This window comes from Myxocyprinus asiaticus, chromosome 38 (assembly GCF_019703515.2).
Source record: "Myxocyprinus asiaticus isolate MX2 ecotype Aquarium Trade chromosome 38, UBuf_Myxa_2, whole genome shotgun sequence".
Taxonomy (NCBI): Eukaryota; Metazoa; Chordata; class Actinopteri; order Cypriniformes; family Catostomidae; genus Myxocyprinus; species Myxocyprinus asiaticus.
In genome coordinates, this window is record NC_059381.1 from 41,534,883 (window position 1) to 41,562,803 (window position 27,921).

Below are 27,921 nucleotides of genomic sequence, written 5' to 3' on the forward strand. Positions count from 1 at the left end.
TTTAATTTGTATTATTCTTTATTTAAATGGTCAGCAACTGACTGATACTGAACATACAGTACTGATGTTTATTAAGCTATTTATTGTATTTTTATTTATTCTTTTCTCAGTGTTCATTTCTAGAATTTGTTGACAATGTATAATAATAATGTCAAATATTCTTTGATAAAAATTCTGCGTAAATTTGCATAGTCATATCGGTGCACAATCCACACAGAAAAGGTCTGTTTTCATTCCAGCTCAAAAATTAACTATATCAGCCAACATATCGGTAATCGGTGAATTTTCCCCCTCTAAAATCGGTATCGGTCTCAAAAATCCCCTATATATATATGCTGGAGACGGTAAATGTTTGGATTTGGGGAGGTGGTTATATATAAGATTTTTTGATCACTTCGTTATTTTAATTGCTTTTTTCATTTCGTTTAAAGTTAAATTTGAATTTAGAAATGTCTTAAGTTTTTCGTGTTTCAATAAATTAATGTAATTTTTAAAGCAAAATCAAGCAAGCAAAAATATTCACTGACCCTCGGCAGGGGGGTTGACGATAGGGTTGTGCCGATAGACGATGATACTGGGGATCGATGATAGTCAGAGATATCGTCAATAGCTGATGCCTTTGACAATATCAAGACTATATTTGGCTCATTTTCCCATTAATGTATTAATTATTATTATTAGGCTATTATTATTATTATCAAATTAATATTACAATGAATTTGCCCTGCCATAGTTTCACATCAACATCACTGCATATAACTGACACTTGCGACACCGACACGCGCGTGTGAGGATTATAAAAATGAGGATTACTCCTCACTAGAAATGTTTTAAAAACAGACTACAAAACTACATCCCACATCAAAATTGAACTGCAAGGAGATAGACCTAAATTCACAAATTATGTCAAGAGTGCTTGTTATAAGAGAGACACATCATTCGTATACAGTTGTTGTTTGAGACATATTAATATTGTCATTATTTAGCGTACTATTAGGATTAGGCTATTTCTAATCTAGACTATGACATTGATTCTTCTCATTTTTTTTTTTTTTTCACTAACATTAATGTATGTGCCACAAGAGAAATATTAAGCCAGTAAATTAAGATAGTTGATATTCTGTTATAAGCATATGTTGAGGTAGATTCAGCTGTTCCTGCACCTTGCGGAGCTCTCATCATCTCTGCCAGCTGTGAGAGAATGCGCCGTTAATGCAGCGACAGATGCCAAAAGCTCGATTAGTTTTCGCTTTTTCTTCTGTAGTGAATAATTGACTGCCACATTCAAGTTATGGCCAAAGCAGTTTAGCCATGGCCATTTGAGCCCTCGTACGGCCACAACAATATTGGCCCCGTTGTCAGTAGTGATGCATGAAATTTTACTCTCTTCTATGTCCCGATCATGAATGACCTTTGTCAGCCCCTCAGCCAGTACCACTGCAGTGTGCTTCTCCGGGATGAATGTCATTTCGAGACATTTTGCCTCCAGTTTCCAATCCTCCGAAATATAATGTGTGATTTCCACGGGCTCGCCTTTTGCATCTGGTTTAAAACCGAAATATTGCCAAATAGGCGACGTGACATTTTTCTTTATCACCAGCTCCATCTTTGCTCGCAAAATGATAGACAACGATTCTCATTTTCCGCGTCATTTCCCGTGATAAAAGTAAATAATTAAATGAGTAAATAAACAATTAAAAAAGTAGATAAATGAGTAAATAAATTAGCAAATAAATTTGAAAATAAGTAAACTATTGCCACGCCCCCGCGCGATAATATTGTGTATTGGCGATCTCACACGTTGACGATAGGACGATCTGACTATGGCAAAGATCGCCCAACACTAGTTGATGATATAATCGGATATCAAGAAATTTCAGGCAATTATCATTAAAATATTTTTTACATATCGCCCAGCCCAATAGGGAAGTGAACTTTTTCATGAACAATTGTAAAATGAAGTAATTTTATGGAGACCCGCACAAACACGTGTACTCAATTCCATATTGCAACATGTTACCTATTAATTGTTGCATATTTGTTTGTTTTTGTGTTTTTGAGTATTCTATGGGCAATATAAACATTTTATTGAAAACCTTAGTTTTTTTGAAAATAGTAAATTTAGTATTTTTTTTAAAGAAACATCAACCAAATATTAAACAATTGGCTCTTTAGTGAAAAAAAGTTCCCGACCCCTGTCATAGAAATACTATTCTAGCAAAAACAACTGTCAGAAAACTGAAGCAAAGAAAGAGTGAGAACCCTTTACATACACTGTTCCAGGAGACTGCAGGCCTCTGAACAACAGCGCGTCAGACATGCGCATAGACGGCTTTTCTGTAATCTGTTCTTAAAAATATAATAAAGTTTGTTTCTTCAAGCGCGTGTCTGTGTGTCTAACAGCATTTCTTGTGTTATTCCTAATCCGAGACGTCTTACAGTTACCCACCACGCACATTATATTCGCTACCTGCACATAAACGTCTTCTGTCATTGCGCGGTTAATTTGATACGTTGGTAAAGAACATTTGGCTTTCAATGCGTTATTTAGGTTTATTTATCATGGGTCGCAAACTCTTCAGACAACTATTCTTTATTTAAGGTTATTTTATTCGTTAGACTATTGTATTGATATTGGAAGTTTCCCCCTTTTACCCAGTATAAAATTTCACACCGGTGTTGTCCCTTGTACTGAGTAACACCGTACACCATGGCAACCCTAAATCACAGGTCACTCAACAAACCCAGCTGATTTTCATGACTTCAACAGGCAAGTCACAGGCTTTTAGATCATGTCGGTGATCGTCCTGAAGCAGTGTGACATGTGATTCTGTTGTTGCATAAGCTGTATCAGTCACTGGAGTAAAGACCAGCAGTATTAAAGGTGAAGGACGCACATGGACCAGCTGAGCTACACATCACCACTGCCGGTTACATTTAAAGGGACAGTTTGCCCAAAAAGTGAAAATCCTCTCATCATTTATTCACCTTCATGTCCTTTCAAACCTGTATGACTTTCTATCTTCCATGTTAAATAAAATACGATGTTAGGAAGAGAGTCAGGAACTGACAATGGAATTTTTATTCCATTCAATGAAAGTGAATGGTGACTGAAGCTAACATTGTACCTGACATCTCATTTTGTGTTCCACAGAATAAAGTTATACGGCTTTGGAACAACATGAAGGTGAATAAATGATTACAGAATTTTTGTTTTTGGGTGAACTATCCTTTATACACAGATAGTGTTATTAAGATTACTGAGAAACTAAGCACAAAAAGTCATTCAAACAACGAAATCAAGGGGGGGGGGGGGGGGAGAGAGAGACCCCAGCCAGGTCTCCTAAGCAACCAAATTGGCCAGGTTGCTAGGGAGGGTAGAGTCACATGGGGTAACCTACTCCTTGTTGCTATAATGTGATTCTTGCTCTCAGCGAGTTGTGCGTGGATGCCGCAGAGAATAGCGTGAAGCCTCCACACGCGCTATATCTCCGCAGTAACGCGCTAAACAAGCCACGTGATAAAATGCGCGGAAATACAGGAAAAAAAATAAAATTAAAATAAACAGCATGCAGTAGCAGCATAAAATCTTAGCATGTGAAAATTCACTGCATTTATTCAGGGTTTTACACCTGTAATGTAACATTCTACATGTTTATGAAGATTAGGAAAAGTCTTAATCAAGTGTCAATATATGTTATTATTTTTTTTGGCCTTGTTGACTCTCAGACCTCTACGAAACATAAGGGCTAAAAATAAAACTCAAAGTTAGGCTAGTTTTTAAAAAACAGCATAACAAACATAATCATAACAACAACATGTATCTACTAAATCAACTAATCGTGCCAAAAATGATGCACAAAAGTCACAAAAAAATCTTATTCGAGGTTGTTGTTGAGTGGAAGTACTGTTCATCTGATAGTGCAATCTGTGTATTTGTAATAATGTTGATGATATAGAGCTAAAGCCGTTTAAACATCACAAACTACTGAGTCTTCAAATGCTAGAATCACGTTGTGAATATAGATGAATGTTCATATGAGTGTGTTGTGAGGTGACTTCACTGCTGCATTAGCTTTAGCGCGAGTGAAAACATCACACACTTCACACTTCAACACATTGAGAGAGAAACACATACCTAAAGTGTGTGTACAGATGGGTCGAGCTCTCCTCAGTGCTGTTCAATGAGAGAGTTTTACAGTAGAGTCGAGTGAAAATCCTGTCAGCTCACAGCCACGACACACAGCAATGGTTCCACTTCCGCCCTGTGTGTCACTCGAACCCGACCGGCCGGAAACACTGAAGAAATTCACTTAATCAGAAACTAATATATGCTATTTGGAGAAGGTGAAAACAGTATGTATACAATATACATGCATTTTGGTACATAAGAACCAAAAGAACATATTTGTGTAATATTATTATTATTTTTTTATTTTTTTTACATTTTATTCTATATCATTTTATATTTATCTCCTAATAATGTTTTTCCTTTTTCATTTGTGAAATAGTGAATTGATATTGCTCAATTTCATGTACACATTTGATGAATATGTATTATTTTGTGTTTATTTTTTTGTCAGTAAAAAAACAACATGAGACAAACACTCGTTTAATGGCCTTATTTAACACAGAACATGTTTAGTGATATACTAAGAACAGGAAAGTAACTTGTAAAACAAACTTGGTTTATTGTTTGTATAATTGGTCTGTATTGCCTGTGACATTACGTGTGTTGTGAAAAGTGTGGTTTTCATGCTGAATGTTTGCAATACATTTTCCCGGGAAACTATATTTCGTTTTTTTCTCTCATGAAACCGACTTTGAGTACAACAAACTGAGTCGTGAAATAAATCACACTGCCAACGCAACACTTATAACTTTTGTTCCATGTTATAGCTATGATGTGTTCCATTTAATTTCGAACAATTATAGTAATTAAGGCACATCAAACGCAAAATGTGCATTATTTGCATTTGGAATATGCTTCAACATTTATCTTTTGATTTAAAATGAATTATAGTTTTTGGATACGCATTTTCATAATTCCAAAGTGCTTGTGCTTGAGGACAAGACGAAAATACGTGTGTAATATAGTTTCAGGGGCATTTTCACAACCTCTCTGTCATCACTCATCGCGTTGTGTGTTTCCAGAACGGCCGAAAGAGCTCTTCCACAGGAAATGCCACGTGTACCGAGTGCGCATGCGTGATGCCAGCGCTCTAGGTGGCTTCCGGTGAGCGGAAGGTGCTCGATTATCAGCAGTAGCGGAGGAATGGCTGGAGACGCGGGCCTGTGATCCACACGCCCGACACTCACTTCAGCTCTCGGAGAGTTCTGAAAGCCACGCGGAGAGAAGCGCGTTTCATTGCGTTATCGATCAGACTGATCTGCGCGAGTTTCACGATGTCCAGCAGCGGCTTCGCGTCACAGAACGGCGCTGGAGCGACTTACGCTAACGGTGAATAAATTCAATGATTACTCTGTATGACACGCAACTGTCATTTTTAACGCGTTATTATAGTACGCGTCACTCACGGGCTCTTTCTATGTTTGGTGCCGGCAGACAGTGAGGTGTTTCGCAACCCTCTTCTTCTAGGCCGAGTTCTCTTGAGTTTCAACTCTTGAACGTAGCGTCAACACTGTTAGGAAAGCGACGCGTCTGTAATGCTCCCTTTCTAATCAACAAAGACGCGACAGTGTAAACAACTCCGTTTATTGGAACGATGCGGTGTGAGGTCGTATCCCGTGTGATTACATGAGTGTAGCTCATAACTAACGAGTAGATCCGAACACAGGGGTTAAACTCACTTCAGCTTCTTGAATGGATAATAGTGACGCAACTCTCGGCAGACACCCAGAGAATAAAGTCAGATTCTTCGGCAATGCAAAACAGTGCAGCCAAAGTCCCCCGATTTCGTCAAATCATGTGTGAAACTCGTTCACTCATGTGTCAGAAAAGATCTCAGATACTCACATGAACAGATTCCTCTTCAGCTCAGTTGACATGAGAATGACAGTATTTCTGGCAGACAGCATGTACATGTGGCACATTTCACATGAGCAAAGCTTTTATGAGTTTACGACTTGTTCATTCAAGGGTAAAAAAGTACCAAAAATAACCTACTTGCCCAACAAGTACTACTATGTTTTGTTTCTTGGGTCATGTACTATGGTAGTACCTTTGAAGGACCCTAAAGTGCTGTGTAAATGAAAACCGTGTAGTGCCATAGTACTAGATACTAGTGTACCAGTAACACAGTACTTAGTGTATACAAGTTCACTTGAATCATGCATGTCAGTGTTTGTTGTTAGATTATGATTCGGAGACAATCAGTATCTGTTCACTACCACTGATAGATAATTCCCTGTTCATTCTGAGCAAGTAGAGCCAAAGTTGCTTCTTGAATGTTATCTTCAGAGTTGCAGTGATTGTTCTTTTATCTGTGTATGTTGTATTCATAGTTAATACACTGACAGATTGTGCAGTTGTTCTTTACATGTTCAAGTAGCAGCGATATAAAAAGGTGACTGTGGTTTCAGTTATAAAACTCCAAGAAACAAAAAGCAGTATTTATTTCTGGGCTGTTTGTTTTTTTCTACATATAATCAATCATTTAAAGCATAGATTATCAATATGTGCCTCTCTTCACATTCTACAGTAAAGAATTGTTCATTTTCCCTCACTATTATTATTTGGCCTCTTTAAGTGAAATTATTTCTGAGTGAATATGTAGGATCTCCTTTCAGGTGCAGATTAAATACTTATTTATTGAGTTAATCTGATTAGAGTCTAGGATCACTAGCCCTCTGTTAGTCATATCCATCATCAGGGCTCAATAATAAGCTGGTCGGGAGTCAGTGCGATGCAGTTGTCACTTGACCTGTCAGGCCAGTGTTGCGTTTTCACAATCTTACATTCGCTGTTTTAAGGCCTTAAAAAATCTGTAATGCATTGAATGTTGTTGTTGCAAATTATGCTGATTTATACTTTTCACAAAGGTAATGTCATATAGCTGACTTGTGACTGAAAATGATAAATACTGGCCCTATATACTGTCATTTTCCAGCAAAACTGTGTTTATGAATTTATAGCTATCCATTATAGTTGTATAATTTCCTGCTATTATTGCAAATAGAAACCTAGTCATTTTTGGTAAAGAAAATGTAACATTTTGTAACAATGTAACATCACACATAAAAATTAAGTGATCGCAGTTGTCAGTATTGCAGAGACAGGCCCCCAAATAAAATAATTATTGAACATCTCACTTTGTTTGCATCATGTCAGAAACACTGCATTTTTAAGTCGCTGTGATAAGTAAATCGTAGTTTGAAACTTAGAAAAACACGTCTCGATATCTCTGCTTTCGGAATTGCTCTCTATCCAGCTGTGCTTAAGCACAAGAACATGTTCTCATCTTGTGTTCTCTGCAGTCAATGAGTCTTGTTTATACTTTTGCATGGTGAACAAGGGACGCTCAAGGTATAAACCAGGCTTTAAGTGTGGTTTGTTTTCAGCTGGAGTTGCACCTACTGCCCACTGCTGACCAAGATTTCTTATTATGGTCTCGGGGCATGATTTAATTGCGTACATTTTTTAACCTGGTATTTTTATATAATCAGTCACACTAAATTACCATGTTAAATTGACAGCCCTAATAAAAATACATTGGTAAAAATGAAATGTATCATTTTTTGTGGTGGGGCCAGTAAAAATGTTGGCAGGGCAAGTAAAAATCTGAAGTACTGGCCCAACCGGACCAGCAGAAAAATGCCCTACTGTTGAGCCCTAATGAGGGTAACAAACCTGTGTTCACTTGACATCACATGACGAGAGAGCAATGAAATAGTTAATAATGGAGGAATTTTTCTGAGACACCTTCTGGATTCCACATATTTCTGGAGAACTGCCTCAGAAAAGCAATTTTGTTGTTTTTCTGCCTATCCAGTATAAAGGTTATGTTTGTTAGTGATATTTTAAGTCATATACACTATATTGCCAAAAGTATTCGCTCACCCATCCAAATAACTGAATTCAGTTGTTCCAATCACTTCCATGGCCACATGACTGCTTCTACAAACATTTGTGAAAGAATGGGCCGCTCTCAGGAGCTCAGTGAATTCCAGCGTGGTACTGTGATAGGATGCCACCTGTGCAACAAGTCCAGTCGTGAAATTTCCTCGCTACTAAATATTCCACAGTCAACTGTCAGTGGTATTATAACAAAGTGGAAGCGATTGGGAATGACAGCAACTCAGCCACGAAGTGGTAGGCCACGTGAAATGACAGAGCGGGGTCAGCGGATGCTGAGGCGCATAGTGCGCAGAGGTCGCCAACTTTCTGTAGAGTCAATCGCTACAGACCTCCAAAATTCATGTGGCCTTCAGATTAGCTCAAGAACAGTGCGTAGAGAGCTTCATGGAATGGGTTTCCATGGCCGAGCAGCTGCATCCAAGCCATACATCACCAAGTGCAATGCAAAGCGTCGGATGCAGTGGTGTAAAGCACGCCGCCACTGGACTCTAGAGCAGTGGAGACGCGTTCTCTGGAGTGACGAATCACGCTACTCCATCTGGCAATCTGATGGACGAGTCTGGGTTTGGCGGTTGCCAGGAGAACGGTACTTGTCTGACTGCATTGTGCCAACTGTGAAGTTTGGTGGAGGGGGGATTATGGTGTGGGGTTGTTTTTCAGGAGCTGGGCTTGGCCCCTTAGTTCCAGTGAAAGGAACTCTGAATGCTTCAGCATACCAAGAGATTTTGGACAATTCCATGCTCCCAACTTTGTGGGAACAGTTTGGGGATGGCCCCTTCCTGTTCCAACATGACTGCGCACCAGTGCACAAAGCAAGGTCCATAAAGACATGGATGAGCGAGTTTGGTGTGGAAAAACTTGACTGGCCTGCACAGAGTCCTGACCTTAACCCGATAGAGCACCTATGGGATGAATTAGAGCGAAGACTGCGAGCCAGGCCTTCTCGTCCAACATCAGTGTCTGACCTCACAAATGCGCTTCTGGAAGAATGGTCAAAAATTCCCATAAACACACTCCTAAACCTTGTGGAAAGCCTTCCCAGAAGAGTTGAAGCTATTATAGCTGCAAAGGGTGGGCCGACGTCATATTAAACCCTATGGATTAAGAATGGGATGTCACTTAAGTTCATATGCGTCTAAAGGCAGATGAGCGAATACTTTTGGCAATATAGTGTATATAATTTGTACATTCTGAGGAATTGCTTAAATGTGTTTGTTGCTGAGAAGCAATATTGTGTTATGGTGGAATGGACATCAAGAAAATTTGCAGTTATCATATGTTGTTATTATCCATGATCAAATAGCTAGATGTTTTTGTATTTATTTAACAATGAAGTAAATTTTAAAGTTGACTTAGAAGCCAAATCTATTAGATTCTGTCATTTAGCAGTCCTTTTTTAGTATTTTTGTTTAACACAGCTTGAATCTTGTGTGCAGTAGAGGGTTAATGAACCTTATTCACAGAAGTAGCTTAAAGGTATCTTTTAGAGGTCGACCGATAGTGGATTTTGCCGATACAGATAACCAAGTTGGTGTTAAAATCGATAAAAACCCAATAGTTTTTAAAATCAATTTATAGAACGTAAAATATATAAACGTCCTCTCACTTTCAACTGCTTTTATTTTCAGCAAACTTAATGTGTAAATATTTGTATGAACATAAAAGATTCAACAACTAAAAGTAAAAAGTAACAGTAACAGTCAGTATCTGGTGTGGCCACCAGCTGCATTAAGTACTGCAGTGCATCTCCTCCTCATGGACTGCACCAGATTTGCCAGTTCTTGCTGTGAGATGTTATCCCACTCTTCCACCAAGGCACTTGCAAGTTCCCGGACATTTCTGGGGGGAATGGCCCTAGCCCTCACCCTCCGATCCAACAGGTCCCAGACGTGCTCAATGGGATTGAGATCCGGGCTCTTCGCTGGCCATGGCAGAACACTGACATTCCTGTCTTGCAGGAAATCACGTACAGAACGAGCAGTATGGCTGGTGGCACTGTCATCTGCAGGAAGGGTACCACATGAGGGAGGAGGATGTCTTCCCTGTAACGCACAGCGTTGAGATTGCCTGCAATGATGACAAGCTCAGTCCAATGATGCTGTGACACACCGCCCCAGATCATGACGGACCCTCCACCTCCAAATCGATCCCGCTCCAGAGTACAGGCCTCGGTGTGACGCTCATTCCTTCGACGATAAACGGGAGTCTGACCATCACCCCTGGTGAGACAAAACCATGACTCCTCAGTGAAGAGCACTTTTTGCCAGTCCTGTCTGGTCCAGCGAAGGTGGGTTTGTGCCCATAGGCGACGTTGTTGCCAGTGATGTCTAGTAAGGACCTGCCTTACAACAGGCCTACAAGCCCTCAGTCCAGCCTCTCTCAGCCTACTGCGGACAGTCTGAGCACTGATGGGGGGATTGTGCATTCCTAGTGTAACTCGGGCAGTTGTTGTTGCCATCCTGTAGCTGTCCCGCAGGTGTGATATTCGGATGTACCGATCCTGTGCAGGTGTTGTTACACATGGTCTGCCACTGCAAGGATGATCAGCTGTCCTTCCTGTCTCCCTGTAGAGCTGTCTTAGGCATCTCACGGTACGGACATTGCAATTGATTGCCCTGGCCACATCTGCAGTCCTCATGCTTCCATGTAGCATGCCTAAGGCACGTTCACGCAGATGAGCAGGGATCCTGGGAATCTTTCTTTTGGTGTTTTTCAGAGTCAGTAGAAAGGTCTCTTTAGTGTCCTAAGTTTTTATAACTGTGACCCTAATTGCCTACCGTCTGTAAGCTGTTAGTGTCTTAACGACCGTTCCACAGGTTCTTGTTTATTAATTGTTTATGGTTCTTTGAATAAGCATGGAAAACACTGTTTAAACCCTTTACAATAAAGATCTGTAAAGTTATTTGGATTTTTACAAAATTATCTTTAAAATACAAAAAAAGGGACGTTTATATATATTCATTATTTAGTGGTGATGGCGTAGTGGGCTAAAGCACATAACTGGTAATCAGAAGGTTGCTGGTTCAATCCCCACAGCCATCACCATTTTGTCCGGGGATTGTCCCTGTAATAAGTGCACTGTAAGTCGCTTTGGATAAAAGCATCTGCCAAATGCATGAATGTAAATGTAAATTTACTATGCTGTACAGAGTCCAAAATGAAGAAAATTCCAGATGCAGTTTTTTGTTCAACCAAAATCCCAATAATAACCCTCAAAAAAAACAAAAAAAGATTTGGTGCATAACTTGGGACTTTTACATATAAACAAGTCCAAAACACAGTGGGGACTCTTATTTTGAAATTATGAAAAAACTATCAGCAACTCTCAACATAGATTTTTGCCAATAGTTCCAAAAAGCAACAATCTGCACCAATTTATTGGTAAAACTGATATATCGGTCTACCTCTAGTATCTTTAATAGGTTGTACTGTTGTTTTGGATTGTTCCGCTGACGAAACATTGGGGGGGGGAAAAAACACCTTTCCAAGAATTTCAGTAGACAAAAGACTCCATAAAACATGAGTTGTGGGAAAATTAGATGTGATTTTGGAGTTTTATTTAGCCGTATACAGTGCATGCCATTGAAGAACAGAAAGTTTATCCCTCACAGCCTCGTTTTCATTCATGTCAAAAATCAAAGATGGCACTACTGTGAATAAGGTTTATTGTGATGTTTTCATTTGTAACTGACTGTTTCATGGTTATTTGAATCTGTAGGTCCGTCGCAGAATCCAGTTGCACTTTACCCCACAAATCAGGGCTACATGGCACCACCTCAGCCAGGATACCTGAATGCTATGCCAACCAAAGAGCCGACGCCACCCGCGCCGAGCTGCTACAACCCCAGCCGGCAGCAGCCATCACCAGTCACTATGTACCAGCAGCCCTTGTCCCTGCCGGCATCTCCCAACCACAGACCAGCCCTGGTCCCGCCCGCACACACCCCACCGCTGGCCAATAGCTTCTACCAGCACCCGCAGCAGCCACCCAGCTGGCCTCCCCCTGCAGTGAACCAGGCGAGTCCCGCACCGAGCCCAGCGCCTCCACAGCCCTACAACACAGGAACAAGCACGCCTCCTGTCTTCCAGAACACTATGCAGTCGCCCGCACCGGTGCCACCATACTCCTCTCTGAACAACGCTTATATGACTGGTACAGCACCCTCACTATCACTTACTGTATACAGGGTAGGGATGGGACACAATGGGTGACTAGTTGTCCAGCAGCAGACTATTTGATTAAAGAGGTTGACTTATCTAGATTTGTTTTCTTATTATATTATAACTTTTGATATGTCTGGCATCATGCTTAAATTGGCTTGCATTCTTTAGCTGTTTGTATGGTAAAACCATCATGGAAAAGTTGTGTGTTTAAATTCATTCCCTTTAATGCATTTTTGCTACAGCCGTAGCGAACCTCCAGTGGCAGATTTAGGCATGGGCGACATGGGCAGCAGCCCATTTTAAAAACGTGTCATGGAACAGTCATGGGAAACTTGGAAAATTGTGATTTCCAGCACTGGATACTTCAGGGGTTAGATATATTGCTCTTTTTTTTTTTCTTTTTTTTTCTTGTTTTGTGAACAGTAAAACCTGCCTGCGAGTCGGTGTGAAACATTATTTTGTCTTTTGGGAGTCTTATTACAGACATTTGTATGCTAACAAGTAGAATTGTTTACATGTATTATTTCAAAAGTTTAGTAGCTGACATACAATTCAGTGATCATAAAATGTGGGAACCCTGTTTAAATCCAGATTCACATTAATGCCTTTTACATTCACTAAAAATTCTTTGAACTAAACTGCATTTTTCTGTTCAAGGAATAGTTAGTTCACCCAAACATGAAAATCCTGTCATCATTTACTCATGCTGCTCTTCTCTATACAAAGCATGTAGTGACCAGGGGCTGTCAAACCCAAAAAAGCATCATAAAAGTAGTCCATACTACTCATGTGCTGTATTCCAAGTCAGGTTGAAATAATAAAAAAAGAAAACATTCAGCCATGAGATACTCATTCAGTTCAAAAAATTGAGAGCATATAAATGTGCAGTGTTGTGCTGAAGTGTTTGTGAGAGCTTTACAGAAAATTATACTTTAATAGAAAAAGCTGTAATATAGTAATGTCTTCGAGTCATAATAGTGCGGTTTAATAAAAAAAAAAAAAACATGATTGTAAATTGTGCCTTAAAATAAGTACAAAATTAGTCAATTATATTTATATTTAGACCCCCTGTGAGCAAGCCGAAGGCGTCTGTGGCAAGGAACACAAAACTCCATTAGATGTTGGTTAATAGAGAAAAATAAACTTGAGGAAAACCAGACTCACTGTTGGGGCCAGTTCCCCTCTGGCTAACAGCATGAATATAATGCCAATATTATTTATGTGCAGTGCAAGTCAAGATTCTCCATATAAAGCCTTACTAACAACCGCTCCTATACACCCATTGGTCTCTCTCTGCAAATGTATCTTTACTAGGGATTGGCATTATGAGTAATTGTGTTGTCGAGTACACTAACACATAAGAAAACGAGTAATCAATTACTTGAAATTTAGAATTGAAGTTCAAGCTTCAACCTTTGAATCTGTTTTTCTTATTTAAAAATGAGCACTATGCATAAACAACAACATCAAGATTCAAAAATGACAACAAAAACAAAAACATTTGCACACACACAGAACCATACAAATTTAAAAAGTATTTTAAAGCATTACAATCACTTTATTTAATGACAGAATTTTCTTTTTGGGTAAACTATTTCTTTAACAACATCATGCATCCACAGTGCCAACCTCTGCATTGAGTTGTGACGGCAAGATTTAGGAGAGAGAAACTGTTTTAATTGTTGCCCACGGAAGGCGATGGCACATAGAAAAATCCAATTACAATATTCCAGTAGTGTTTGTACTACTCCAATATTTAAAGCTGAATGAGTACTTGATTAATCGATTACTCATGCACATCTCTAATCTTTACACTCTCTAAAGATGCACTCTCACACATGCAGCAATACAGTATCTGCCAGCAGGGTTGGGAGGGTTCCTTTTGAAATGTATTCCACTACAGATTACAGAATACATGCTGTAAAATGTCATTTGTAACATATTCCATTAGATTACTCAAGGTCAGTAACGTATTCTAAATACTTTGAATTACTTCTTCAGCACTGGTAGATTTTTTTCACTTGTTTTGACTATAAAAACTCTGCCAGTACAGTAAGACAAAATACACGTTAAAAATACATTCTCTGAAAAACCTAAATATCTTATGCAGTGTTGTTTCTAAAACAAGATCAATCAAACTGATCTTATTTTAAGGATTTTTATATATTTTTACAGGAAAACAATAAAAAAAATTATCAAGAATATGATTTTGCCCTAATATCAAAGGTCTTACTAGAAAAAAAGAAATTATGATCAAACGTGAATTTTCTTGTTAAAAAATATGATCGTGTCTGGTAACGTGCATGTAAAAGATTAGAAATAGCATTTTAGCTTAGCGTAAAGCTGACCGTTTACACAAGGTTTATTTCTATTTCTTCTGCTCTAAACTTACTTCAAACGTACTTCTCTGTCTGCTCGTATGAATGTAACACATCATAAGAAAGTGTTTCACCGCTGTTCAAATGCACTTTGGATCGCATCATTTATATGTATAAATGTTTTCCATCTGAAAGGACTAAATATTAAATGAAACAAATGACAATAAAATGCAAAGTAATCTTTTCAGTAATCAAAATACTTTTTGAATGTAATTGTATTCTAATTACCAATGATTTAAATTGTAACTGTAGTGGAATGTATTTTAAATATGTAATCCCATTACATGTATTCCGTTACTCCCGAACCCTGTCTGCCAGTACAGCCAAGTGTGCCAATCTCAAGACCATTTCACACACAGTACAGATCAATGTCTAAAACACTTCATTTTGATACTCTGAATGAAGACTTATTGTAGGGGCATATAGTTATTTAATTTCTAACAATAATATGTATATATAAAACATCTCGGATTAACACATTCAATGTTTCTAAGACCACGGGGAGATTAGGATTTTTTTTTTTTTTTGCCTATGTGTGATTTGCATTACTTGTGAATTTTGGCCTAAAATTAGAAGAAAGAAAAAATGTCAACTCTTTGATGATTCTTGATTCCTGCATAAAAAAAGTTTGCAAAGAGGTTTTACGCACAAATATGTGCATACGCATGGTTAGGTAATGAGACCCAGTGTGTTCTGTATATACTACATTATATTGTAGAATGTATTATAAAGTTTGATTTGAGACCTGTGTAATCTGTCCCAGCAGCACCTGCGCTGAACGTTGTGGCCCCTCACACACATCAGTCATTCGGCCCTCCACAAGCAGCCTTGAGAGGAACTTTGCCCCCATCCGGACCACCACCACCACCCCTCGCCACACGCAGCGATGGTAAGAGAGTGTGTGATTGAGGAAACCTAATGACTTTCTTTGTTTTCTATGTTTTTTATGGTGGTTCTTTTGAAAATGATGAATTTAGCGAGACAAATTCTTGGCGAGGCTTAGCACGCTAATGTACAGCACGCTGTCAAACAAAAAATGAAGTAGATATGATATCTAGACTGTATGTTCAGGTTAAGAATTATGTCTGTGAAATAATCAGTATTTTTTACTTGATTTTAATCTGACAGATATTCTGTTTTTCTTTTCTGTGGAAATTGCTGCACCATCAATGAAATGATTTTTTCCATGCCAGTCTTGTTGTGTAATCCATTTCAAATAAGCCTGCCTCTAAATGGCAAGTCAAAATAAAATCAACTGTGTTTAGCCACAGTCTCGCACACAGTCTCTTCCTATCTAAGTGAGCAGTTCTTGGGAAGAATAAGCTGTATAGTGGACCAGACTTTGTGCACCCTTGATCTTGGCTGAGGGTGACACACCTACCGACTGTTTCACTGCAATGATGCTCTCTTCAGTCAAAGGTGTGTCTCACTCACTGATTCGGAATGGAGAAGACATGTCAGTCAGCAGCAACGGTATGAGATTTTCACGGTACGATAATGTTCAGAAAATATCACGGTACACGGTATTACACAGTTACTGTTATCAGTTACAATGACCTTTAAAGGAGTGAAAACAGAAGTTGAGCAAACACTTTATTATAATTGAAACTTGAAACTTTTAATTGAAATATGTGTAAAAAAAAACAAAAAAAGTCTCCCTTTTGAAAAATTATAATAATAAACTGAATTATAAACATGATAAAATAGCATGTAACTATAACATGTTATATAACTAAAGCATGTTAGTTTACATGATGAATGAACTACTAAATGAAAAATAGCATCAGTTGTGTGAGCTTTTAAAGTAATGTCCTATGATTATTAATAATTAACATATACTGTAGGTGCGTGACTGCTCCTGTCTGTACCTTTAACTCGGTGGTTCTCAACTGGTGTTGCTTCAGGACAGATTTTACATTGGAAATCAAGTGGCGACCCACCACAGTAAAAACATAACCTGTATTTAATGTATCAGAACATACATATTACACAGGAGGAAAGGCTCCTCATTACCATGGTTAGGTCAGTGTAGCTAGTCTTGAATAATAGTAATAATAATAACAAATGATAGTATTTATGAAAAAACAATTACTAGCTGAAACACATCTTGAATCTTTAATAGATTCTACCTTTAGATTATTTCATATGAAACTATAACATTTTGTCAAAATATAACAGTTATTTTTACTCATGTAAAATCGTAAATCAATTTTGTAAAGGTGATGTATAATGAAAAATAAAATTAGCGCATAGCACAGTGTTGCTCTTTTCTTCCTCAGTGCTGTTTGGCATGTCTGGGCTGCCTACTGTTTGAGAGGTTCGACTTGACTTCCTCCGTAACACTTTCAACTAGAAAAATCTCACTAGAATTGAAATTGGTCTTTAGCTGATTGCGAGATTATCATTAAATCTGCCTCGGCAGTCCTAAATAGGCTCTCACTTGGGCGGCCACCGAAATATCTTCAATGGGAGAACCATGGCATTGTTCTTTCCCTGCTGTCCGTGACCCAGTCCGAATAGACATGTGACCCACCAGTTGAGAATCACTGCTTTAACTTGCACACACTCACTTATGTCAGTGTGTGGGGCAAGTTGACAAGTCTGACAGGCAGACGAGGAGGAAAGGAGTTGCGCACGCGCAGGTGAGATTCTCATTTTTGTTTCTCAGTACCGTAGATAAGCATATGTACATGGTATGAAAACCGCCAATTTTCATACTGTGGTATACTGTGAAACCGGAATACTGCTGCAACCCTAGTCAGCAGCACTCTGTAATGCAATCAGATTTTGCGAATGTCACTTAAACATGTCTGTCATAAGCCACTTGCTAGTAAATGTTCAGATTTCACATGCCAGTGAGTGAGTTGTGTAGTTGCGAAGGAGACGTTAATCACCGAGATCCTTTCACTGCGTGTTGTTGCATGAGCATTCACTCTAAAGGAAACAAACATTATTTGGCTGCAGTGGGTCCATATGCCATAGTTATATTTACATTGCATTTTAGCAGGTCAACTTCTCCACCGACTGTTTCACAACATTCTCAGTTTTACAGCAGATGTCTTTGCGGACCAGTGAAGTGTGGTCGAGAGCTTGCATATTTAAATTTGAGAACATGTACAATAAATAATTGTACTTGTAAGTCAAGACACATTATGAGTAAATGGTAAATAGCACAAATTATTCATATAAACAACAAACGTAACAAAATGTGTTAATATATAAATATTTAAGGGGGCAGTCATACATTATGATAAGGCTGTCAAATAAAATTTCAAATATTCGTAGAATTTAAGATAAAAATGCACATTTGAATGCTAAAGTGAGCAGTTGAATTTTGGTTTCAAAGTTCAGACCGATTGCATTCTTGGGCTAAAACATATGCAGTGCAACGAATAAAACACAACACCAGTGTCTCGAGATGCACTTTAAAGGCTGAATTTCCTTTTAAACTGACAGCATCTAAAAAAATGCATCGCTCCTGCACAAGATGCTGAAAAACACAGCAAGGCGTAGTGCAACAATCAAAGATGTCTAATGGCCCCTTAGGTTAAGGTCTTTGGCGGTTGTGTCTTGACTATGCCTTGTCTTGCTCTTATGAGCGTCTCGCTGCATAAACATTAGGTATGTACATACAACTGTATTCAATGAAAAACACTGTGGTACCGCCGGTATAATGAAGCTCAAGTCCGCAGTTGTACTCCGGCAACGGTTAGTGTTGTTAAAAGTACCGGTACTTCCGTATCAAGTTGATACAAAAATAAAAAAGATGTAGTGATACCAGTATTTCTTAAGTACCTGACTCAATTCGGTGCCTATGCACTGTCTGACTGACAGGCAGCTGCTTATAAATGCTCACACACTCATTTATCCTTTACACTGAAATGGACAATTAATCAAATTAAAATAGTTATATGTCTATGACGTGACTACGCACGCCCGGCCCCCAATCGGGCTAATCAGCCGAGGAAAGTGATTGATTGTCAACAGCTCCAGCCTAATGTGACACTCACATACCTGTACTTTTCAATTATTAAAGAGCGGTTGTATCGAGTGACACAAGACACAAAAACAAATACACACACGGCAGCTGCGTGTGGCTCTCTCTCTCTCGAACTGCCGCATCCCGCTGCACTTATCCCTCTCCTCGACTGATTAGCCCGATTTGGGGCCAGGCGTGCGTAGTCACGGCCCGGCCCCGCCCCGCCCTCCTCCTCGTCACAGTGTCTTAGTGTGATTATTAAACCGCAGATTTAATTAAATAAATACAGTCTGCATGTGCAGTGCGCTTCAGCACGCATGAATGTTTAGCTGCTCATATGCTGAAAACATATCAACACATCACATTTTAATGAGTGTCACGTGCTGTGCTTGTAGTAGATGACAGAAGAGAGTGCACATTTACTATGAATCACTCCGCACCTGCAGACTGTATATTTATATAATTAAATCGCAGCATTTTACACTTTAATAATCACACTGGGTCATATAACCAGCGTCTTAACCAGAGGTGTGAAACTCCTGTCAAAAACACAGAACAGAAAAGCTTTCACATCAGAATAAGTTCTGCGCAAGAATACAGTTTTGTTTTTTTCGACAGATGTAGAACTAGTAAAATGCAGTATTTACTGTAGTAATAATTACATTTAAGAAATATCTCAAGCAAGAGTGCTGTTGTTCTAAATATAAAATTCATTTATAATGGGATGCTCTTTTGTGCAGCACTTTATTTGACAAAAATTACCAGTTTTTTGTGTTTTGGATTATGCTGTAAAAATCTTTACTGAAGCACTTCATTAGGAGGAGTGTGAGAGAGAGAGAGAGAGAGAGAGAGAGTTAAGTTTAAACAACACAGTACATTTACTGCTACTTCTGCTACTTATTAACACAACACTCAATCCTCCTGGATTTTTGGCTTCTAGCAGGTGAGGAGACTTTTTTTTTTCTAGGATAGCAGTGGTGTGAGGGAGCGGAGGTGAGAAACATTTAACACAGGGAGCTGCTCTGAGAAAATTAGCCCATTGAAATCAAATTGTGTGAATGAGTGATTCTTTAATTACTCTTTAATCATGACAGAAAAAACTTGTAGCACAGCCATGCCAATATAAATCGCTTATTTAAAGTAATAAATCTATAGCTAAGACTAATAAAAAAATTAACTTGAAGCAATGTTCACTTAATTGAGAAAGCCTTCAAGGAAACATGCAATTGTTTTAATTTATTATTTGCAATAATACATTTAACTTTGTTAAATAGCCTAAAGGAGTGTGTTCAATAGCATATTACCCCTTTTTTTTTTTTTTTGGTATTGAAATTGGTGTCCAGAATCGAAGAGGAAGGAGACAACATAAGTGATGCATCTTAAGGAGACAAAAAAAAAGAAAAAAGTTTCAGTTGTATTAGAAATGTACAAGCCAAGAAAAGTTTTAATTTTTTTATTATTAGTGTATGGTCAAGTGCTCACGAAAAAGATGTGTTTTGAAGACCGAGAGGAATTCTGTTTCACGGATGGAGTTGGGAAGGTCGTTCCACCTTTTGAGGTACAGTGAAACCAAAAGTTCAGGAAAGTGTTTTGGTGCCTCTTTGTATTGGTATCACAATACACCGCTCATTAACTGACTGCAGACTTCTGGTGGGAATATAGCTCTGCAGAAATGATTTTAGGTATGCTGGTGCAGACCCAGTAACTGTTCTGTATGCCAGCATCAGAGCCTTGAATTTGATACATGCATCAACCAGCAGCCAGTGGAGAGAGACAAGGAGTGGTGTAACATGCGCTCTCTTTGGTTCATTAAAGACCAGACGTGCTGCTGCATTCTGGATCATTTGCAGGGGTCTAACTGCACATGCAGGGAGGCCTGCAATGAGAGCGGTACAGTAGTCCAGCCTAGATATGACAAGTGACTGAACAAGCAGTTGTGTGGCATGTTCAGAGAGGAAGGGTCTTATCTTCCTGAAGCTATAGAGTACAAATCTAAATGATCACGCTGTTTTCGAGATATGGTCAGTGAAATTTGGATGGTGTTATTGTTGATGAACCCAGCTGAACGGTGATGTTGTGCTGAACCGGCTGGAAAGACAAGGAGCTTGGTCTTCGCTAGGTTGAGTTGCAGGTGGTCTTCCTTCATCCAGGCCGAGATGTCTGATAAGCAGGCCGAGATCCGAGCAGTCACTGTGGGGTCATAAGGCTGGAAAGACAAGTAGAGCTGCGATGAAAGATGTGAGAATATGAACTGGCTGAATCCTTTGACTTTATATTTTTAGGCACTTGTTAACAGCCAGATATGTTCTTTGCAGTAAACAAGAAAAATCAGATGTCTTTTAGGTTTTTCCCCCTACCTGTCTTAAAATTTGAATATAATTTGAATTTTGGTAATATGTCACTGAAAATTTCGAGTCTAGTTTCTCAGTTCTCTATTGACAGCCCTACATTATGTAAATTCTGTAAATATTTATAAATATAACAAGTAGGCTCCTAGTGTGAAACTAATGCAAAGCCCTGACCCATAAACTATTTTTTTTTTTTTTTACTTTTAAAATAGTTGCACTTTAATGTTAAATGGACTTGTGTTTGCATTTTTAGGGTCAAACATTGTGAATAATTTGCGTATAAATTTGTGTAGCTGACAAGAAAAATCCAAAATGTGATTATAAAATAAAATGTAGACTTTCACATACAATAGTGTTGAAGTCATTTACATGGATCAGTACTGTATAACCTGTATTCAGTACTGTTCAAAAGTCTTAATATGGTGATTTTATATCTTCTGCTTCATTTCCAAACATTTCTTGTGCAAATAGAAGTAGGAGTTCTGCAACAGATGGAATGAATCTCAAAATCATTGAGTCAGTCTGGGATTACATGAAGATACAGAAGCCTAAATACACACAACTGTGTTCTGCAAGTTCTCCCAAGATGCTTAAGCAACATTCAAAAAAACTGTGCGCAAGTGTACCTAGGAGAATTTGTGCTGCTATAAAGATATGGTGCTCACATAAATATTCATGTAGGGTTTTATGTTCACTGCACTTTGTATGAAGTTAAATGATAAATAGAAACTATTCATGACATTTATCTTTGAAAACATCCTCACTATACAATGTTTTTCACAACTGCCTAAAACTTTTGCACCCCGCTCACAGCTTGCTTAATTTCTTTTTCAGTTTTCAGTTGCATTACCTTACATGTCTTGTCAAAAGTCTGATGAGTAAAAACTAAAATTTACTAGCCAATGGCGATTCTTTCTCCAACCTGTCCGTATTGGATTGGTGAAAAAAGGATTTATGTAAACCGACTGTTCTACCTCCGGTCATTTAAGTGTAGGAGAACCCCCAACAAACGCTTGGTGACACAATCTCCTGAGATTACATTTGGAATTTGTGATGTTTGGCTTTGTTTCAAATGTTAGATCAGAGCAGGACGATTTCTTATCAGCTCTTCAGTATCAGGAAATGCTCACTGGTCACTTGAAGAGCCACAAGAGCCCTCCTCAGTGACTGAACGATATTTTTCAAACACAACGGGAGTTAAATTCAAGTTTTTGAGCCATTAACTCAGCTGAGAGGTGAGGCAGTCAAGTTTTTAACATCCTTCTGCTGGCAGACGCAAATGAGAGCTCTGACTCCCTTCGACTGGCGAGGGATGATGTAAATAAAGCTCGCAAGGGAAAATCGGCTAGTTAGAGTTTTCTCTCTGTTAACTGCTGCTGTTTTGCTTATGTAACAGGACCATATTCAGTTCAACCAGGAGCAATGAACAGGCCAATGGGCACTGCGTACCCCTCACTGCAGACCGCTTACCAGAGTGTGCCCGCGCCACAGAAACCATCACCCATGCAGCCTGCAGCGCAGCCGTACAGCACAGCAGCTCCACAGCAATACCAGCAGGTACCTGAAGCAGCATCGGCAAAGGCAACTTTCTGCCTCGTGCTCCAGACTGATACTTGCCCTGCAAACATAATCAAATGATACATATAATTTTTAGCAACATTTCTTTTCAACCAGGAACATACATATATATTTTTTATCTAATTTTGAGTTTTCTTTACAAAAAAAATAAAAAAAAGCAACAATTAATTTGCAATAATCCAGCTGGAAATGACTGGAATGTAACTATGGAAGCTATGAATTCGTTCACAGACATTTGCATACGGTGCAAAATTGTACTGATTTCCAAGACAACCTCATCTGTCAACCAGCTCGTTAACGTTACCTTGATGGCATATTTAACCTTTGAATGGGCAAGAATATAAAGAAACCTCAGAAAATGAATTCATGTAAAATGTGTGTTATGAAAAGCACTATTCAAATAAAAATTACTTGATATCCATAATCAGCAAACTTAAGACATGACAATACAGCACTGACCCTGTCAACATACTCAACACTCTCTCATATCAGGTCATCCTTATTGTTGAGTCCTGCATCTGCAGCTTCATTATTAAAGGGTAGTTATTTTCTGTTTTGTATTAATGTGTAGTGACTTGTGTAACTGGTAAAGGAACATGTTATGGCTGCTATTTGTGGACTTTATTGACTGTGTGTGTGCGTGCGTGCGTGCGTGTGTGTGTGTGCAGCCATCTGTGAGCGCGGCTCAGCTCAGTCCGTCTTTAGCAGCGTTAAATCTGCAGTCACAGATGCCTGAGGCCCTGAGGGTGGTCAACCTTCTTCAGGAGCGCAACCTGCTTCCTCCCGGAGCGGTGACGCCACCCACCCCCTGCCTGCCACAAGACTTGCAAAGACTCAACTGCAGCCCAGAGTGAGTCACATTCACACATCACATTTACATGCACTTTCATAAAACGCTTTATTCCAGGGTTTTTGCAGAAAGCAAAGTTTTGAAACGTCATGTAAGCGAGAACATTGATTTTCTTAGGCCGTTTAAGGGATTAAGAGAAAGCAGTTTAACACATCCGGGTTTCTCCTGGAGAACGCTGCTTGCGTTCTAACGGGTGTTTTAAGAGCGCCTATATGCGTGAACAGACCAGATAACAAACGTCATAGGATGGAGCCCAACAATAATTCAACAGCGGAATTAATTTAACGTTTATTTCTGGGAGTACAGTGGGAAAAGCACACACACTATAAACTATACCCATTTATACACACCAATCTAAAATATCGATATTTACATTTATTTCCATGTAATCAGTGGAAATAAATATGAAGTGTTGTGTTGACATTCAGCTGTCGGTTTATAGTCAGTTGCCAGTGTGTTATTAAGTGAAGTATAAAATGTGGGTCCAGTCTGAGGCTAATAAAGTGCAGTGCTGATATATGTATCATGAGTGATCAAGAGTTCAAAAGTCTGATTGCTTGGGGGAAGAAGCTATCATGAAGTCGGCTGGTGCAGGTCCTGATGCTGCGATACCGCCTGCCTGATAGTATTAGTGAGAGCAGCCCATGGCTCGGGTGGCTGGAGTCTCTGATGATCCTCCGAGCTTTTTTCACACGCCACCTGGTGTATATATCCTGGAGGGAGGGAAGCTCATCTCCGATGATGTGTCTGGCAGTTCGCACCACCCTTTGCAGGGCTTTGTGGTTGAGGGCAGTGCTGTGATGCGGCTAGTCAGGATGCTCTCTACAGTGCTGGTGTAGAACCGTGTGAGGATGTGGTGGTTCATTCCAAACTTCCTCAGCCATCTCAGTAAGAAGAGGCGCTGCTGAGCCTTCTTCACAACGGCCTCAGTGTGGACGGACCATGCGAGTTCCTCAGTGATGTGGACACCCAGGAACTTGAAGCTGCTGACTCTTTCCACCGGTGCTCCATTGATGGTGATGGGGCTGTCTTTTCTCCTGAAGTCCACCACAAGCTCCTTGGTATTACTGACATTTAGGGAGAGGTTGTGCTCCTGACACCAGCATGTCAGAGTGTGCACCTCATCTCTGTAGGCTTTTACATCATTGTCAGTGATCAGACCTACCACCGTCGTATCATCAGCAAACTTAATGATGGCATTGGAGCTATGTGTTGCCACACAGTCATGTGTATACAGGGAATACTAGAGTGGGCTGAGAACAGAGCCCTGCGGGGCTCCAGTGTTGAGGGTCAGTGATGAGATGTTGCTGCCCCTTCTAACCACCTGGTGTCTGCTCGACAGGAAGTCCAGGATCCAGCTGCACAGCGAGCTGTTTAAGCCCAGAGCCCGGAGTTTCTCATCAAGCTTTGAGGGTACTATGGTGTTGAATGCTGAGCTGTGGTGTTGAACTGTCCTTCAAATCTTGTCCCTGTACTGCCGTTTGGCTGCTCTGATAGTTTTGCGGAGGGAATAACTGGCTTGTTTATGCTCCTCCGCATTCCCGGAATTAAAAGCGGAGGGCCGCGCAATAAGTGCCGCACGAACATCGCTATTAATCCACGGTTTCTGGTTAGGGTAGATCTGTATTGTTTTTGTCGGCACTACATCATCTATGCACTTCCTGATGAAACACGTTACGGTATCAACGTAGACCTCGATGTCGTCAACAGAGGCGGACCGGAACATCTCCCAGTCCGCGTGATCAAAACAGTCCTGAAGCATAGAATCTAATTGGCCTGACCAGCACTGGATCGTTCTGAGGGTGGGTGCTTCCTGTTTCAGTTTCTGCCTGTAAGCGGGCAGAAGCAGAACGGAAGAGTGGTCCAATTTGCCAAATGGTGGGCTGGGGAGGGATTTGTAGCCATCCCGGAAGGGAGAGTAGCAGTGGTCCAAAACCCGGTCCCCTCGTGTGTTGCATCTGATTAGTTGGTAGTATTTCGGTGCTATTAATTTGAAATTGGCTTTGTTAAAGTCCCCGGTCACAATGAACGTGGCCTCAGGGTGCGTGGTTTCCTGCTCATTTATACTCTCATACAGTTCCTTGAGTGCCCGGTCTGTGTCGGCTTGTGGCAGGATGTACACAGCTGTGATAATGACCGCTGTGAATTCCCTCGGTAGCCAGAATGGTCGACACACAAGCATGAGAAATTCCAGATCAAGAGAGCAGAAAGACTTGATAGAATGCATGTTCCTCTGATCACACCAGGATTTGTTGGTGATAAAACATACACCACCTCCTCTGCTTTTACCTGAGAGGTCTTTCGCTCTGTCCGCTCGTTGCACGGAGAACCCCACAGGTTCGATGGCTGAGTCTGGAATCTCTGCAGACTTCCAAGTTTCTGTAAGGCAGATAATGCAGCAGTCCCTCGTCTCTCGTTGCTGTGGAGAAAGCTGCTTACTGACCGAGCCGCATGTATATGGGAATAAAGAGTATGCCGCTTATACACTGAGCCAAAACATTATGATCACCTGCCTAATATACTGTTGGTCCTCCACGTGCCACCAAAACAGTGCCGACTCACCGTGACATGGACTCTACAAGACTCCTGAAGTTGTGAGGTGGAGCTGCCGTGGATTGGACTTGTTAGTCTAGCACATCCCACAGATGCACAATCGAATTGAGATCTGGGGAATTTGGAGGCCAGGGCAACACCTTGAACTCTTCATCATGTTCCTCAAACCATTCCCGAACAATGTGTGCAGTGTGGCAGGGCGCATTATCCAGTTGAAAGAGGCCACTGCCATCAGGGAATACCATAGCCATGAAGGGGTGTACCTGGTCTGCAGCAATGTTTAGGTAGGTGGCACGTGTCAAATTGATGTCCACATGAATGGCCGGACCCAGGATTTCCCAGCGAAACATTGCCCAGAGCATCACACTCCCTCCACTGGCTTGTCATCTTCTCACAGTGCATCCTGGTGCCATCACTTCCCCAGGTAAACGGCACACACGTACTTGGCCGTCCGTGTGAAGTAAAAGAAAACGGGACTCATCGGGCCAGGCAGCCTTCCACTGCTCCAAGTTCCAGTTCGACGCTGGCATGCCCATTTTAGGCACTTTTGACGGTGGACGGGGTCATCATGGGCACTCTGGCTGGTCTGCGGTTATGCATCATACAGCTGCATACGCAGCAGGGTGCGATGCACTTTGTGACACATTCCTCCTGTAACCATCATTAAAATTTTCTGTGACTTGTGCCGCAGTAGACCTTCTGTCGGAGACGGGATGGGATAGCCTTCGTTGCCCTTGCGCATTGAGCCTTGGGCACCCAACACCCAGTCGTCAGTTTGTTGTTTGTCCCTCGGACCACTGTCAATAGGTGCTCGCCACTGCTGACCGGGAGCACCCCACAAGCCTTGCTGTTTCAGAGATGTGCTAACCCAGTCATCTGGCCATAACAATTTGGCCCTTGTCAAAGTGACTCAGGTCTTAACTCCTGCCCATTTCTCCTGCATTCAACACGTTGACTACGAGAAATGATTGCTCGCTTACCATCTAATCTACCCAGACCTTGACATGTGGCCTTGTTAGGAGTTGATCAATGTTATTCACTTGACCTGTGAGTGGTCGTAATGTTTTGGCTCATCGGTGTACAGTGCATGTAAACCAGAACGCTGCTTTCTCGCAATAAGTCGCTTTCTGGTGTCCATGTAAACATAGTCACTGATGCTTCATTTCACTGTGTAACTGCACATTGTGAAGCCATTAGTTCCACTGATTTTACAATACTGTTGCTTTTCCAGTAATAAGCTATTTTCTCTAGTAGTGTTGTAGTTGTATTATTTCATAATATTTAGTTGCGCATGCAGCTTTAAAGCTGAGTGATCTGAGGCAAGGCACTGGCCTGTCCACGCTCCCTCGTGTGTAGTGTTGGGATGTCTGATTCTTTTTAGTGAATGGGTTCTTTTTGGCAGATCCACTTAAGCTCCTCTGCGGAATTAGCATTTTCTTCTTTTTTTGTAGCAAAAATCCTAAAGAGGGCACCATTAGACTGATTTCACGATTCTTCAGGGCTGCACAATTAATGAAAATAATATCAGAACTGCAATATGGTCGTGTGATTATTAACCACAAAAGGCTGTGACTTAATTAATACATGGTCTGTGTGTGCGCTAAAGAGTGAACAGTTTTCTGTTTTCCACCAAAATAAAGGCTCCAGGTGAAGTCAATATGACAGAAATATATTATCAATGTATAAAACAAAACCGTCAAAGTAATAATAATTATTATTCAGTATTATAACAATAAACTTGACTGGGTCCCACAGTGATAATTCATTATTATAGAGTATAATATTCAACTGGGTTCAAAATTAAAGTTTTTGCACACAAAAAATGATGCTTTTATTATTGTGTATTGTGTATTATTGTATATTGGTGCATATAAATGAAAGTGATTAAATAGCATTCTTGTGTTCATTTTGTGAAGAACAAGGAGAAGCATGCCTTCATTCTTCCTGCATTAAACAGCCATTTTAGAGCAAATAAATAATAATAATAATAATAGCAATATACATCTATTATTGTCAATAGGCTGAAAAATATT

At 40.0% G+C, this 27,921-nt stretch overlaps 2 protein-coding genes across 4 annotated transcripts in view; one reads left to right on the plus strand and one right to left on the minus strand.

Annotated features, from left to right (window-relative positions):
• The window catches only part of LOC127429163 (GTP-binding protein SAR1a-like), a 40,840-nt gene extending 36,538 nt beyond the window's left edge, over positions 1 to 4,302 (minus strand). Inside the window, exon 1 of the mRNA XM_051678035.1 lies at positions 4,139 to 4,302. The gene's annotated coding sequence lies outside the window, so the exon portion shown is untranslated. The remainder of the gene's footprint in view (positions 1 to 4,138) is intronic.
• A 910-nt stretch (positions 4,303 to 5,212) lies between these two features.
• Positions 5,213 to 27,921, plus strand: part of LOC127429121 (protein transport protein Sec24A-like) — a 53,879-nt gene continuing 31,170 nt past the window's right edge. For 2 of the 3 annotated variants that reach the window (XM_051677938.1, XM_051677940.1), the window contains exons 1-5: positions 5,213 to 5,461; positions 11,757 to 12,191; positions 15,344 to 15,469; positions 22,304 to 22,464; positions 23,154 to 23,335. In XM_051677938.1, the coding sequence (XP_051533898.1) occupies positions 5,407 to 5,461; positions 11,757 to 12,191; positions 15,344 to 15,469; positions 22,304 to 22,464; positions 23,154 to 23,335 (959 nt within the window). In that variant the 5' untranslated portion in view covers positions 5,213 to 5,406. The remainder of the gene's footprint in view (positions 5,462 to 11,756; positions 12,192 to 15,343; positions 15,470 to 22,303; positions 22,465 to 23,153; positions 23,336 to 27,921) is intronic. The other variant, XM_051677939.1, reaches the window with a different exon arrangement.